At 52.7% G+C, this 14,638-nt stretch overlaps 5 protein-coding genes across 5 annotated transcripts; 3 read left to right on the top strand and 2 right to left on the bottom strand.

The window, feature by feature from the left end:
* Positions 1-573: 573 nt before the first annotated feature.
* Positions 574-1,399, top strand: LOZ57_006318 (uncharacterized protein; the record flags this gene model as incomplete). Its single annotated transcript, XM_049255338.1, has 2 exons — positions 574-998; positions 1,057-1,399. 2 exons carry the CDS (start codon positions 574-576, stop codon positions 1,397-1,399), a joined length of 768 nt encoding a protein of 255 aa, XP_049105711.1.
* Positions 1,400-2,100: 701 nt separating this feature from the next.
* On the top strand, positions 2,101-4,641 carry LOZ57_006317 (uncharacterized protein; the record flags this gene model as incomplete). Its single annotated transcript, XM_049255337.1, has 1 exon — positions 2,101-4,641. One exon carries the CDS (start codon positions 2,101-2,103, stop codon positions 4,639-4,641), a length of 2,541 nt encoding a protein of 846 aa, XP_049105710.1.
* A 515-nt stretch (positions 4,642-5,156) lies between these two features.
* LOZ57_006316 (uncharacterized protein) lies at positions 5,157-7,964 on the bottom strand (the record flags this gene model as incomplete). The annotated part of the gene is made up of 1 exon (XM_049255336.1): positions 5,157-7,964. One exon carries the CDS (start codon positions 7,962-7,964, stop codon positions 5,157-5,159), a length of 2,808 nt encoding a protein of 935 aa, XP_049105709.1.
* A 1,521-nt stretch (positions 7,965-9,485) lies between these two features.
* On the bottom strand, positions 9,486-11,664 carry LOZ57_006315 (uncharacterized protein; the record flags this gene model as incomplete). Its single annotated transcript, XM_049255335.1, has 2 exons — positions 9,486-11,237; positions 11,344-11,664. The coding sequence occupies 2 exons, from the start codon at positions 11,662-11,664 to the stop codon at positions 9,486-9,488; spliced, it is 2,073 nt and encodes a 690-aa protein (XP_049105708.1).
* A 1,928-nt stretch (positions 11,665-13,592) lies between these two features.
* LOZ57_006314 (uncharacterized protein) lies at positions 13,593-14,501 on the top strand (the record flags this gene model as incomplete). The annotated part of the gene is made up of 2 exons (XM_049255334.1): positions 13,593-13,835; positions 13,929-14,501. The coding sequence occupies 2 exons, from the start codon at positions 13,593-13,595 to the stop codon at positions 14,499-14,501; spliced, it is 816 nt and encodes a 271-aa protein (XP_049105707.1).
* Between the last annotated feature and the right edge of the window lie 137 nt (positions 14,502-14,638).

Here is a 14,638-nt window from a genome sequence, read left to right as displayed (position 1 = left end):
GTCTAGCTACTCTAACTAGCCCAACACATGCATGCGCTGCTCCCTGACGACGTCGAATATGCCAAGCACGAATGTCGGAACCGTGTCATCTGTCTTCAGTTGAAGAGCAGTAAAAAAACACATCCTCAAGTCAACCCCACCTCAATACTACAAAGGTGATGCATACTTAACAAAAGCGGTGCTAGAAATCTATAGTGAAAACCCCAAGAGTCTGCGAGGCCAATCAATGCCTTACAGGCTGCTATGGAGTAACTGGAGCGGTTAGCGAATCTATGCAGTAAGAAAGTGCTGCTGCTCATGCACCTTTGATGACCCCCCTGCCCCGCCCCCCACCAAAAGAACTCAGCAAGCTCATTATTCTCAAGATGCGAGCATAGCAGCTGGGATAGTTCATGAAGGTTTTGAGTTTCGAAAGTATTGTCTATTACCCCATTTCTCTTGACTGATATATAGACTTAGATTCTGGTAAAGTATGAACCCCCCTCTCTGCTGCTCCTGAATCTCTCTCTTCCCTCATTGAATACAGACTCCATTCACAAAGTTCCCCGGGTCTTCCACCCAACAACTACACATATGAAAATCTACACTCTTGACGGTGCTATCAACGCGTTTTTCAGCGCACAAATCTCACCCACTCGACAGGAATGTGACGACCTTGCAGCAGAAATCGTTCGAGGCCCGGTGTATCCGTTGTCAATCCAAGGGTGTTTTAGCTATACTGTTTCGACCAAGGGTGATGAAGAAAACAAAATTGTTCAATTCCGCGTCAGTCACTCCCCACTTGATGTTGGCATCATCCAGTTAGCACAAGAAATCCATGGCAATGTTGTACCACCCACTCAGTACTATGGTGAAGTCGGGAGTGGTCCGACGGCACCCCTCCAGATCTACATCATTAAAAAGCTATCCGGGATAACCTGCATCGACATGGTCCTCCAGTACCAGCGCAACCCCTCCTGCTCAATGCCGAAGCTGAGAATAATCCAGGATCTCTCACGGTACTAGTACAAAGCCGCTCCCAAGACTTGATTGATTTATGGCCTAACATGGGTCAAGATACTTCGCATCAGCTTGGCTCCACCCCCAAGACGTGCCACAAGCAAAGCGAAAAGAAAATCAAGAACAGATCTCGAAAAAGCCATTCGTTCTCAATTCCGCCTTGCCCCCACGCTATTGTACTTTGATATCATCTCTACAAGCTGACCTGCATCAACTTTATTCCCCCATCTACCCTCAAGTTCTCACCCATGGAGACCTCAATGCCATGAACACCCTTGTGATGCCTGTGACTGGCCAGATTTCTGGTCTTGTGGATTGGGCTGAAGCAAGTATACTGCCCTTCGGAATGGGACTCTACGGCTTGGAAATTATGCTTGGAAATATGGATTCTCAAGGGTAGAAGTACGATGAGAATCGACGGGAGTTAGAAGAGGAGTTTTGGCGATTGTTCTGGGATGCAGTCGATGGTGAAAAAGTAGGGCTCAAACGCCAACTGTGGAGCACCATAAAAGTTGCACGAGAGTTAGGTATTCTCCTATGGCATGGATTTGCATGGGACGAAGGTATCCAAGAGCGACCCGTGTCGGCGACGGATACCAGCAGCATTCAATATCTCGATGCATTTCTTCTATCAACATGAAAAATGACACTGCAGCTATGAATTATTCAAGCTCAGTATAGATCTTCATGCTTCTTTCCAGACTCTCACACTAAGCTATTCGACAGTGGATTTAACCATGCCACATTTGGGGTTTAATGTTCAGATTACGCTTAGTTCAGAAGATTTGAATCCAAATTTCAGCAGATATCCTAAAAAAAAAAAGCGCATCCAACGTACTATTCTGGCCCTTCCAAAACCCGATACAGTATCTCGTGATACATAGGGAACTGATACAAGTACGCACAATTTAGTTCACTAAAAGGATGACCAAAGGGGTTATATTGCCGCCAGGAAGGAAGGTCACTTGGTGAACAAAGACCTTTCCGGTCGGTACCTGTTTACCTGGTGACTTCCTTCCTGGCAACCATATAAACCACACTGGGATTTTCCGAACATATCTGGCCTTGTCACAAACTTCTCCCTTCTGGCGTGCCTAAGAAATGGCTCCTCTATCTGACGACGATATCAAAATTATCAAGAAGCACCCTTTTAAACAGTCTTTGAGTCTTTCACGGCGCCCACTGCAGGATGTGGAGTGGTCGTATGCCATGGCCACTTCTCTTGACGGCACTGATAAACAAAAACTCCAAGATGCGGTATCGAATCTTCTAATTGCGCTGATTAAAACAGACGCCGCCTTTAAACTTCCTTCAAAGATAAGTAATCTTGAAGTAGCAGCTGAACTTTTTTCTCTGCTCCAGGGTGTTCGGAAAAGCGACTTCAACTATATCTACTACCGTCCGCTCGTTAGCCTCGTCATTGACAGGAGATCCGACTACGCAATCTGGGAAGAGGTTTTCAATCTTATTGCCCAGTTCTCGGAGGTAACTACCATGTCAGCAACCACACCACCCGTGACTGATGGCACTTCCATCATGAATGTGTTCACGTCGCAGGAAGACAGTAAAAACAGTGAAGACAGTGAAGACAGTGAAGATAGTGAAGATAGTGAAGATAGTGAAGATAGTGAAGATAGTGAAGATAGTGAAGATAGTGAAGATAGTGAAGACAGTGAAGACATGCGAGAAGGAGTCGAAGAAAGAGTCTTGGAGGAGATCAAGGGCCGCACACATATAGATGTGCAGGGATTTTACGAGAAATACTTCGAGGGAAAGGACTGGACTAACCGTGCTCGGGATGTCTATGAGTTGGTAAAGGACCGACATTGCGCTGGCAAGTGGCTCGGTCTTCACGACTCTCCTGCTCAGGATGACGTCCAATTCTGGATATTCCAAGTACAAAATGAGTTTCTCTTGCATGAGAGGCGTCGCTACTACAGGATCAACCGCTCAAGGGAGCTTACTGGTGGCAACGCCCCGCATCACATCGATCTAATCGTTAAACGAAGGAGCGGACATCCATCAGATACTACACACGACTGGAATAGCGTCGAAGTGATTGGAAAGCTCAAGGCGTCCAGCAAAAATTTCAAGCGGACCTTGGCTCAGCTCGCTAGATACGCGCAAGACGTGTTTGCTTATCAGCCGACGCGCCGATACCTTCATGCATTTACCATCTGCTGGACATTCATGACTCCGTGGGTCTTTGACCGCTCGGGATGCTACAGTCCTGGCCAGTTTAATGTACATGAGGAGCCGCAACGATTTATTTTTCTGATTGCTGGGTATCTGATGATGAATGAGGTAGAACTGGGTCTGGACACGTTCATAAAGCGGAACGGCAACCATCGCTTCATACATATTGAGCGGGATGGCGCCAAAGTATCGAGACAGCTGGAACTGAAACCAGACCCTCTCATTCATCAACAGGCAATAGTCTGCCGCGGAATGTCCTGCTATCTCACGAAGGCTCTACACTCCAAACATTGGAATTACGTTACCAAGTTTTCATGGACGACCGATGAAAGAACGCCCGAGGTCGATCTTCTCAAGCTTGCAAACCAGAGACGAGTTGAAGGCATCGCTACCTTGGTCGCACATTGCGCCATTACCAGTATCAAGGATCTACGCTCAGGCCTCACGTTCAAGGAGCCGTACTCCTTCTATGGGAAAGCCAGTACCCCATTTTTAGTCTCACAATCTCAATCACATAGGCACTTGTCTCGGCCATCCATCGGCCCTCCTGACTTAGCCATCGCAGAAATTGCGGGTGACCGATCTTCAAGAAAACGCAAGCCAGGCGACGTCAGTATATATCCTTCCAAACGACAAAGGCGCAGCCGGCAGCGATCAGGCCCACCTCGGAACGAGATATCCTACGATCCGAATGAGGAAACCAGCTCGGTTCTTTTCGGGGACAATCCATATGATAACCACATTCTTCACTGTCTCGTCACCCATCCCACAGGTCGGCCGATATATAAATACCAATCCACTTTGGAACTATTGGAAGCTCTGCGCGACGCGATCAAGGCACACCGAAACCTATATTCCCAATGCAACATCCTTCATCGTGGTATATCTGAGAATAATATCATCATAACGGACTGCAAGACGACTGGCTTTGCGGGGATGCTCATCGACATGGATCTCTCTCTGGACCTCAGCAACAGCCGAACCTTAGCTCCCTCACGCATAGGCACCGTGGAGTTCATGGCCTTCGGAGTGCTACTCAATTCTTGGCATACGTATCGACATGATCTCGAGTCATTCTTCTATGTGCTTATCTGGCAGTGCGGTCACCGTGGCTGGAAGTTTGTCAATAGGCCGAAAGATCGCCCAACGGATAGTTTGCTCTCGGGCTGGGAGACTGGCTCTTTCAGGAAAAAGGCAATGTCCAAAATTGGTATTATGGACAAAATCATATTTGAGTCAGTACTAGAAGAGTTTCCGCTAGAGTTTGACTGCGTCAAGCCACTCTGTAGAAAGTTGCGTGGAATCTTGTTTCCAATATGTAATGATGCGATGTTCACAGCGACACCGAAGGACCCGGAGACGCTCTACGAACCAATTATCGAGGCTTTTACCAGAGCAATTTGTTATATCAAACGGGGAGCAAGGGGTTTTGCTAGCTTCCTATAACTATCTACACACATGCATTCTTACTTATTAGATGCCCAGTGTACTCGGTAGGGAGTAGTTTATTTATTAGTCAATCAATCAATCCCGTGCCCTGACCCTATTTTCGAGAACCAATTCTACCAAGTCTCTTCGCTGAATCAATGTCCCAAATAGTGAAGAGGAAAAGAAGCATGGTGTTGTCACAATATTGCATTTAGACACGAGTACCGGTCTCCTACATATGGCGATGGCTTTAGAGGAAGCTACTAGAATGATGATAAGAAGTTAACGCTTGGTACATGTATACAAGAGTCCGCAAATTATGGAAAGAAGAGAAACAGGCAGTTCTCACAGTGCTACTGCCACTAGCTGACAGTCCATCGGGCTTGCCGGTGTTTCTTGCCATCGAGCTTCATCGTTGTTTCCTACAAAGTTGACCAACAAATTATGGGGAATACGTGTACACTTCGCAGGAGCAAAACAACCACACCACTCACATTACCACAGACAAAAGAGACGCATTCGTGAAGACGATACTATTCCCGCCGTTGCTGTTTCGGCTTCATAGCCCAACCACACAGACACCTCCAGCCAGCACCGCATTTCCTCCCCTCATCGATCACTGCTGCAGTTTCTTCGAGTAGCCTGCTGCTGTCACGCCCCATCTCCACCTGAAGCTTCAGCATCCACTGCTCCCACATCCAGCCTCCAAGGAGGCCAGTAGTGCTAGCGATATCTGCAGTGCTTCCCACTATGCCCTCAGGATCCGTTGGCGAGGGTTTACTGGATCCTGGTATCTGGGTATCATCACTATAAGGGGAGCCCATCGGCAGGAATAGCCAGGCTCGTTTTATATCCCGAAATCTCGCTTTTCGAAGTCTCGATAGGAAGGGCTTGGTGGGTGCAGGGTCATAGCCCCTAGTCTTTAGATTGAATCCGAACTCCACAGAAGTTGCGGAGCCAAATGTCCCAGCACGAACAATCTCAGAGTCCATGAGGAAGAACTCAATATACCCACCAGGCTTCAGGCAGCGGAAACATTCTTTGAGACACATGTCGACTTCATCCATGGTTTCTGAACCAGGGGTTCTAGACGATTTTAGGAATAAATGCAGAGACCGGGCGGAAATTAGGTCGAATTGATTATCTTTGAACGGAAGTTTCCAGAGCTGAGGCACTGTGATATGGGTGTGATTAGCAGGGCCACTCACTGGGCTGACGGCCTGCTCTTTTGTGACAGCCGTGTATATCTTAACGTTCGGGTACTCTGTTGAAAGATGCCATGCCCATTCGCATGCCGTTTGGCCGCCCAGATCAAGAACTCTGACTCGTGACTTCCCAGACTCCTTAGCTTGGATTATTGGAGGAGCTTTTGACAGCCTTTTAGCCGCGGGACTGGGTACCAGGGGGCCACCGTTGAGAAATTTTAATGCTTCGATGGCCCACGTCGAAGCTTGCAGTTGTATCAAAACATCCTGCTCTTTTTCTATGTTCGAGTACATGGCTTTCTCCATAAGCGTTTCGGGAAGTTTCGAATTGCGTGGCGATTGGGAAAAAGGCCCGCGATATGGAGGTCGTACAGGATTGTTTAGTTCGTACTTTCCAGCAACACAATCGGCATGCTTTACAGGAGAGCTCAAACGGCCAGCTTGTATTGCCTCAAATCGAAGATTGCTTTGGAGAAAGGTATCTTGTTGTTGCGAGTTGCGAACTAGGTGCTGGAAGCCAAGGTAAAAAATGGACTCTGGGATCGGTAGAGGTTTGCTAGGGGGCTCATGAACCTCTTCCGGGACAGTCTCCAGAAATTTGACCGACTTCTTTCGGTTAGGGGTGAGACTTAAGTTGTCATCCCTTTCGGGGGAGATAGCTTTAGGTGATTTCTCGATAATCTCCGCCCCAAATTTCCCACTTCCATCACAGTATGCCAATTGGGTTGCCAGCCAAACGGTAGTACGGTCGAAGTTGGACATTGCCTTGGCCTCTAATTCTCGAGCATATGCCGCATCATATTCGCTTTTGCCATCCTCGCTCTCTGTTTGGCTGTGCTCTGTAGGCTGGGTGTACTCCTCTGGAATTCTCAGTGCAGTCAAGGGTCCTGATACTGGTGGCCTGGCCGTTGATGGGCCCTCAGTAAAGTCATCGTCAAGCTCCACTACTTGTTCAATGATTGTCTCCTCTCGAGGATCCCAAGACATATTATAAAATCTTTCTGCTATAGCCGATGTGGGAGTGCTACCACTTGAGAAACACCAAGTTCTGCGCGCCTGGCCTTTGAGTGACGCGAAAAAGCCACCCGGCGAGGGGAGGCTAAGTGAGGTGAACGAGGAGCCGGAATATGCCGATGCACTCATCGCGTCATTAGTGCTCTTTGGACGCAGGTGACTCGGCCATTCGTGCATCTCTCCAGACTCACCAACCTCAGAGTTCGTTGAGCTCTGGCTCGGGTCCGACTTCATATCGAAATGACGCAGAGCAGCCAGCGCATTGACAGGCAGCTGAACTCCCTTATTGGAACTCTCCACTGACGGAGGATGGTCCGAATCGGTTTCTGATGCCGGTCGACTATCGGGTCTGCCGACTGGAATTCGCGGAAAGTTGCCCAGAATAGCACTCCAATCTTGAGGCGAATTCAATTGGATATCAACCTGCGGACTCATCGACGCAGTTGACGGCTCAGACGTATATACCGACTCCGGCACCTCGTGCACTCGCAAATGTTGTTCATCCCAATCAACAGCCGGGACATCACCCAAGTCAGGAGTTTGCGGTGTACTAAACGTTGACGGCCGATCGGAAGCCGCACTCAAACTTCCTGCAAGGGACGGCGTTGCAAGAAGCGCTGGAATACTGAGGTTCAATTTGGCGAGAGCCATAGGGGAGATGGGGATTTTTGGTGGTGGAGTAGGTGGCACTGGGGAGTTCTTCATGACCGACTTGAAGTTCGACGATGGAATACGCAAGGTGGGAAAGGTTCTTCGACGGTCGCCTGTTGAGCTGCTGCTGGTACTAATATCCGAAATGGTAAAGGAGCTATTGGACCTCGTCTCTCCGTGGCTAGACAAGGATGGGCAACTCTCAGGATCTGACTCGTCTGTAACGTCATATAAATCGTCGAAATCTTCAGGTCGCTTTTTTTTCGAGAGTGAATGGCACGTCCCGCTTTGTCCACCATCATCTTGGTATTGCGACTCGGGCAGTGACACTCGTATGCTGGGGTACGTCTCGCTTTGCTGACAGGGCTTGGGACCGTCGGACTTGTCACTGTCTATGCCCTGCACGCCCGGCATGATCTCCCGGGCTTTTAGGGTGTGATACTCCGCCTCCAACTCTCGAATATTTTCCATTATCTTATTAAGGGGCCGCTCATTTCGAACCCGCCGAGACGAGGGCGATCGTGTTAACGAATGCAAAGATGCCATAGGGGAAAATGATATATCGGTGATAAGACAGACCTGCTGCAATACGGCGGTAAGGAGGGGGCACTGGTAAGGATTGGGGAGAAAGACCGGCTCTCCGGGTTAAAGATTACAAGAATTATTATGAGACTAAAAAAAAGCACGACTCTCGAACCGAAAACGGCAAGAAACCCGATCAACAGGGCTCGCCAGAGACGTTGCAGGAAGCGGAAGAATTGAAGGATGAGGGACTTGAGGAACAGTGGGCCGGCGAGCAGATGATAAACAACCTCGCAGGCCCACGCAGATCCCGCACGCCACGGCAGGCATGCGATTCGCGCCGGGTTGGCGACGTCTTGATCGGGCAGTCGCGCCGGGCGGTGACGGCTAGGCATGTTCAGGTCGCTAATTGGCTGGCATCCCTGCGGCCCTGCCGAAGGCTTATGCACGCCACAGCCAATTGCAGCCCGCAAGAACGCTGGGGCCGACAGAGGCGCGCGGTGGTTGGCCAGCTGCGGCCCACAGGCAAGGGCTTCCAGCCAATCGCCGTCCGTGAAACACCGCTTGCCGCCGGCGAGGCTATTTATAGCCATACGCACCGTGGCAGGTCAGGTGCGAACGGGGCGGTTGGGCGCGACTGCCGCCCGATTGGCTGGCTTGGAGTCCCATCACTCACGCTTGAGAATGTTACCCTTGGCTGGGGACGACATGCACGCCTTAAAAAAAGGATGCAGACACTATTGAAAGGCTGGTCCCGCGTCAAGCGACTCGGCGGACCGCCCCATGTCGTGCAGCCGTGGGGTTGCATACACAGTGAAGATACGAAGTTCATTATATCAAAATCTGGTCATGATGTCAAGAAATACAAATAAAATAAAATAAAAACACGATATGTCAAAGAAGAAATGGACCGAACAAGGCGGCAGAAAAATGCCTGCCGCCAGGGAAAAAGTCGTATGCTGTAAAAAAAGGCAGCAGCTATTATCTTTACCAACGAGAAGAGTGGTAAAGGCGTTTTGAACAGCAGCAAGCAAACCTGCAAATAAGACAAAAAGGCATCTTACACACAGATTTCAGAAAAGAAAAAGAAAGAAAAAAACAACATCACAGAAAACAAGGTGGCTTGAAAATGTGAAGCGAAGAAAGAGCAATCTTGAAAATTGCAAGTAGAAAGAAAAGTCAGCAAAAAAGATACGATGTCACCAATCAGTGGATCGGCTTCTCCAATTCCAGACTTTAACATGAATGGAGATTCTGCACAAATCTCCATTCAGAACGAAGAGAGAAAAAAAAAGGCAAAAGGTAAAGAAAAATAAGAAGAGGAAGAAGAAAATCAGAAAGGTAAAAAAAGACAATATAAGAAAGGAAGAAAAATGCCATCAAGTTGAGTTGAGAGAGAAGAAAAAAGATAAAACAAGAAGCACGAAATCAACACAACTGGTACAACGTATGTAGGTCGTCGAACCGATTCTACATCATGATAGGAATATACGATCCAACTTCAGCACTCATGGGCTGGGGTGGGATGAAAGCAGCAGTAGGATCAAAACAAGACGAATCGAACAGATTCGAAGAAGACGCAACAACATCAAACCCTTCGTACCCGCTAGCCGGGTTGCCGTCCCAGTGCAGCGGCGAGTGGGAGAAATCGTCAAGCTCAAACGGGAAGTCGTGAGCGATGTCGAGCGGCTCTTCAGCGGGCGTCGAGGCGTTGGTGTTATCATTGTTGTTGTCAAGCGTGGTCGCGGCCATGGGCGGCGACTCGGGAGGTGACTGGTGGTCGTCGCTGATCTCAGCGGCGCTGGGGGTGTCGGAGATGCGTCGGCTGCCCAGAAGCACAGCCTCTTCGGGCGAGATGTCATTGTCAAGAAGGATGCGGGCGTTGTCGACGACGATCTCTTCGCGCTGCTCCATCCAGTGCTTCAGCACATCCATGGACGGCGTGGTGCCGCCGCCTTTGCCACCGCGTTTTTCGCTGTCTTTGCCTCGCCCGCCGCGGCCGCGCTGGCAGGGGTTGAAGTGGGTGCGGCGCAAGTGCGCCGCAGCATTATAGTTGGCGCCGTAGCGCTTGCCGTTGCGACAGGCTTTGCAGTTTGCGAGAAATCGCTTGTCTGGCGAGATGTCGACGCAGACCCAGACCTTGCGGACCACGGCATGCACGCGCTCGACATGTCGTCTCAGCTCGTGCTCGCCGTGGAAGCCGTCAGGCTGCTCATTGCAATATTTACAGTACGTCTTGGGTCGCGAAGGCCGCTGTACGGAGGCCTTGGGGATGGCGGCGACTTCGCGAGAAGTGCCGTCTTCAGACGAGATGACCATTTTTTGTTCGGGGACATTGTTTGCCCGATGTGTCTTGGCAGGCTTGGGGGCGATCTTCTGTGTGCCTTGCACAACTTGCTCTCGAGTCCTCCGCCGAGCTCGATTAGCAGCTGAAGCTACCGAGTCATCACTCTGACTCGATAGAGAATACTTCATCTCAGCAGATGAAGCAGAAGAATTGGAAGAGGCAGAAGAGGCAGAGCGATTCAAAAGATCAGCGCAAGCAGGACGAAAGAAGTCAGACCCGGATTCAGGCAATGACTGCGAAAATTGAACATGATTCATGTTACGAGAAGCAAAATGGGAAATAGGAGAAGAGGTGAGCGAATAATTGGCGTCATTGTGATAGGCAAATGACTGAGCAGTGAAATCTGTTGACAACTGATCATCTGGGAAGTCCAGATTTTCAAGAAACGATCTGTTCGAATCGAACGTGATCAAGTCCATTCCTCCGCACAGCGAGTCTGAAGTCAGACTCCGAGTCATCTGAACGGACTCGGCACCACCGGTGGTCAATTGACCTTGAGAGGGTTGGGGATCGAAGACCAAAGCATCCGCCGTCGCCGCCAGGTCCATTCCGATAGTAGCACTCCTGGAGACGCCAGAAGAAGTCGCTGTGTTGGTGTTGGGGGAAGAGGAAGAAGCTACAAGACCGTCCAAACCGTTCTGCGAGTAGTCCGCCGAGGCGAGAGTGTAGGATTGCTGAAGCGGCGAAGGACCAGCCTGTGCTCGCAGGAACACCGATCCGTCTATCAGCTGCTGTGAAGAACGGGCGGCACCGGAGGGGGTCCAGGATGGTCGAGAAGGGGCGGCCATCCCAGGCTTCCGGACCGAGGGACCGGAATGGCGACGCGCCTGAGAGCGGGCGGGCGCAGCGGTGGTCAGAGAATGGGTCTCTGGGGTCTACAAGGCAGAGTTAATCCAAATGGACGGTGGGAGGAGAGAGAAGAGCAGAGCAGCTCGACAGGGAGAGAGATGACCAAGAGGACGTGGAAAAAGTGGGACCTACGGTAGCTCGTCGTTTGGTCGGGGGCGATCCTGGAGGCAGCGAGCGCGGCACGTCTTCGCCAGAGCGCTTTCCCAAAAAGCCCGATTTCGAGGAGTTGTCCAGAGCAGCACGAGAAGAGGAAGAAGCAGAGAGCGTGGGAGCGGCAGTGGTCGTCGTGGTGTTGGCGTTGGAGTCCAGCAAGATGGTCGGGCCACAGATGAACTGGCTGAGCTGCTGAGTCCAGAGCTGCTGGCGTTTCGACTCCGGCAGATTCGAGTGCTGCGTCCAGAAGAGATCTCTCGCGGACGACAAGAGCTGGTCCGAGTTGATGTTGAGCGTCATGGCGGTCGAGAGTCAACCAAAGGCCGGGAGAGAGGGGGTCCAGAGAGAGCCGTTGGCAGCGGGAGCAGCGAGGCTGGCTAGGAGGAGAGGAGTAGAGTCAATAACGACGAGCAGCGAGACAGATGCTCGAGAGAAGCAGCAGACAGAGTCTGAGACAGAGCGTCAAAAGCACTCACGCAGGAGCGACGAGAGAGGGGATCACCGAGAGGTGTATGGTGTTGTGGGTGGGAGACAGAAGAGCGCAAGAGAGGGAGGGAGAGACGTTGAGGGAAAAAAGGAGACGGCGGGCTGGGGGAGCGGCGGCTTTATTGCACGGGCGGACACGGGCGGCCGGGGGGGGGCCAGCTGAGGGCAGCAACGAGGGATGCCAGGGGGGCAGGCCAGGCTGGTGGGTGGTGTGTGGGATCGCGCGCGGCGCCCAGCGTAGCCGGCCAGTCTGGAACTACGCGGCAGGCCAATCAGGGGCGGCATAAAAGTGAGGCGGCCAGTCGCGGCGGTCGATCAGCTCGTGCGGAGCTTATCTGGCACTGGCTACGGCGTACGACGCAGCCGTGGTCCGCAGCCCGTACTCGCGGCCTCTCGCGGTCTTTGTCGAGTACGAGTTGCACCTGGCTGGCTGTGTGCAACGGGCCTCCTCGCTCGCTCGCAGGCTGTCTCTTATCGTGCGCTATCACCACCCGCCCGCCTCCGCTACCACCACGCCCAGCAGCCGTCGCCAGCCCACCACCCACGCCTGGCCACGTCGCTCGCCCGTGCGGTGCCGGCCCTCCGTGGCCGGTCTGCCAGTCGTGCTCCCCCTCCCCTCCCGGGCTGCGCTGCACTGCGCGCTGCGGCTCCACGTGAGCGGCCCGGCGCGGGCCCTTGGCTCCGACAGCGAATCGCCCGCTGCACCCGGCCACGCCGTGCCACCTCGTTTGTTTCCCGGCCGTTGGTGCGCTGCTGTTGCTGCTGCGTCTTGTGCTTTCCAGACACTCCCATTTGCCGTTGCGTTGCCGTTGGGGAGTGATGCGTGTCGTGTTGCTCGCCCCCCGCTTGGCGCATCGGATAGAGAGCACCGCGTGGTAGGCATTATTAAAGGACGCCCTCTCGTCCTCGCGCTGACGCCGCGCACGCGTTGGGGGGAGGGGGGAAGGAAAGACGCCGTTCAGCCCGTGTCTCGGCTGGGCTGCAAAGACTGGACAGCCTGTCTGCTCGGTGGATGAGTGCCAACACGCTCGTCTCGTCTCGTCTCTGCCCAAGCCCGCATGCTGAGTCTTGGGAGGAACTCTGACCATGCCGCTGCTGCCAGGCGCTAAAAGGGGATTTCCCTCAATAACCGCTGCAGGCTAGAAATGTCAGAGCGGCTTTTTTTTCCCTTTCTTTCTCTCTTTCCCTCTCTCTAGTTTTCTTACTGCCACCTGTTCTTCGCGCAGCTGGCGCGCTACTGCACTGCGCTGTGCCCAAGCGCACAGGACACCGGAAGCACTTCCCCGGCCCAGCTCGGGCACCCTTCCTGCTGGTACCAATCATCGTCTTTCTCTGGGGTAACCCGTCCGATCTTCATCGCATCGTCAATCCCTGTTGGGACATCTTTTGAGTCCCGCAGGGACACTTTATAAGCACTCACCGCGGCCTGCCCACCATCCTCTCCCGGTCGCAGGCGCTGCCCGCCGGCGCGTCCCACCGCCCCCCGTCTGCCCCACGTAGGGGCTTTATATGCCTCTTTTGTAGTAGAAGTGAGGGCGTGCGTGGTGGTGGCTTGCATGACGTAACACGTGTGACCGCTGTTTCGGCTTAGTCAGCTGTCCAACTGCCAACTCTGGCGACGACCAGCGACGCCGGTGAGCGAAGAGCACGAGCGAAGAGAGAGAGAGAGAGAGAGAGAGACAGAGTGAGAGGGAAACCGTGATACCGCAATTGTACCGGCTGAGCAGCTGTTTGACGCAAGCATGGCGGAACGCTCGCCCACGTATTCGTTCGACGACCCGACGCTGTTCCTGTTCACGTCGCTGACGGCGGGGTCGTCGCACATCATCACGGCGACGTCGCGGCTCGAGACGATCCTGAAGGTGAACAAGATCGGGTTCCGAGCCATTGACGTCGCCACGGACGACAAGGCGCGCATGCTGTGGAGCACGCGGTCCAAGGGCAGGAAGCTGCCGGGCCTCGTGAGATACGGCCACATCGTCGCCGTAAGCTGCTGGTTCTCTCAGTGTTGTTGTTTTTTTGTTTTGAGCTACGCCACGCCCCTCATTCTAATCTCGAAACAAAACAACGGTATATAGGATATCGAACAAGTCGAAGAATGGAATGAATACGGCGAACTCAAAGACCAATTAAACACCAAACCCTCGACCGTCGCGGACCCGTCCCCTCCCCCTGCCGCCAAACCACCTACTACTACTACTGCTACCACCACCCTCGCACCGCCCTCGACCACCTCCTCCTCCCCCCACATCCAGATCGTCAGCACGCCCTCACGCACTCCCTCCGCGCAGTCCAAGCCCGAAGACCGGCTCACGCTCACGCTGCGCCAGGCCAGCGAGGAAGCCGCCGCCAAAGCGAAGGAGACGGCGCGCTCCAAGTCCGGCACTGCGAGCCCGCTGTCGCTGCAGAAGCCCGCGACGCCGCCGGTAGCGGAGGAGGCGTCGAAGGAGAAGGGGAAGGAGAAGGAGGTGGTGGCAGCGCCGGAATCGACGGCGGCGACGACGACGACGAAGGCTGATGAGAAGAAGGCGGAGGAGTCGGCGGAACCTGCTGTTGCTGTCAGTGCGGCGAAGGGGGAGAGCGGCAAGCCAAACGGCGGAGGCAAGCACGCAGAAGGCGAAACAGCAGAGGAGGCCGTGGATGGTAAATAATTGAAGGAGAGGTAAAATATTCCGCAATAAGGCGATATCTCGGCGAACTAGTTTTGCCGGGGGGGGGGGGGGGGGGCCTTTGGTTTCTTTTTTTTTTTTTTTTTTGGGGTAAAAAGGCAGTTTTGAAATCCGAGATT

This window comes from Ophidiomyces ophidiicola, assembly GCF_022830035.1.
Source record: "Ophidiomyces ophidiicola strain CBS 122913 chromosome Unknown scaffold_39, whole genome shotgun sequence".
NCBI classification, from domain to species: domain Eukaryota; kingdom Fungi; phylum Ascomycota; class Eurotiomycetes; order Onygenales; family Onygenaceae; genus Ophidiomyces; species Ophidiomyces ophidiicola.
This window is presented reverse-complemented; position numbering and strand designations above follow the sequence as displayed.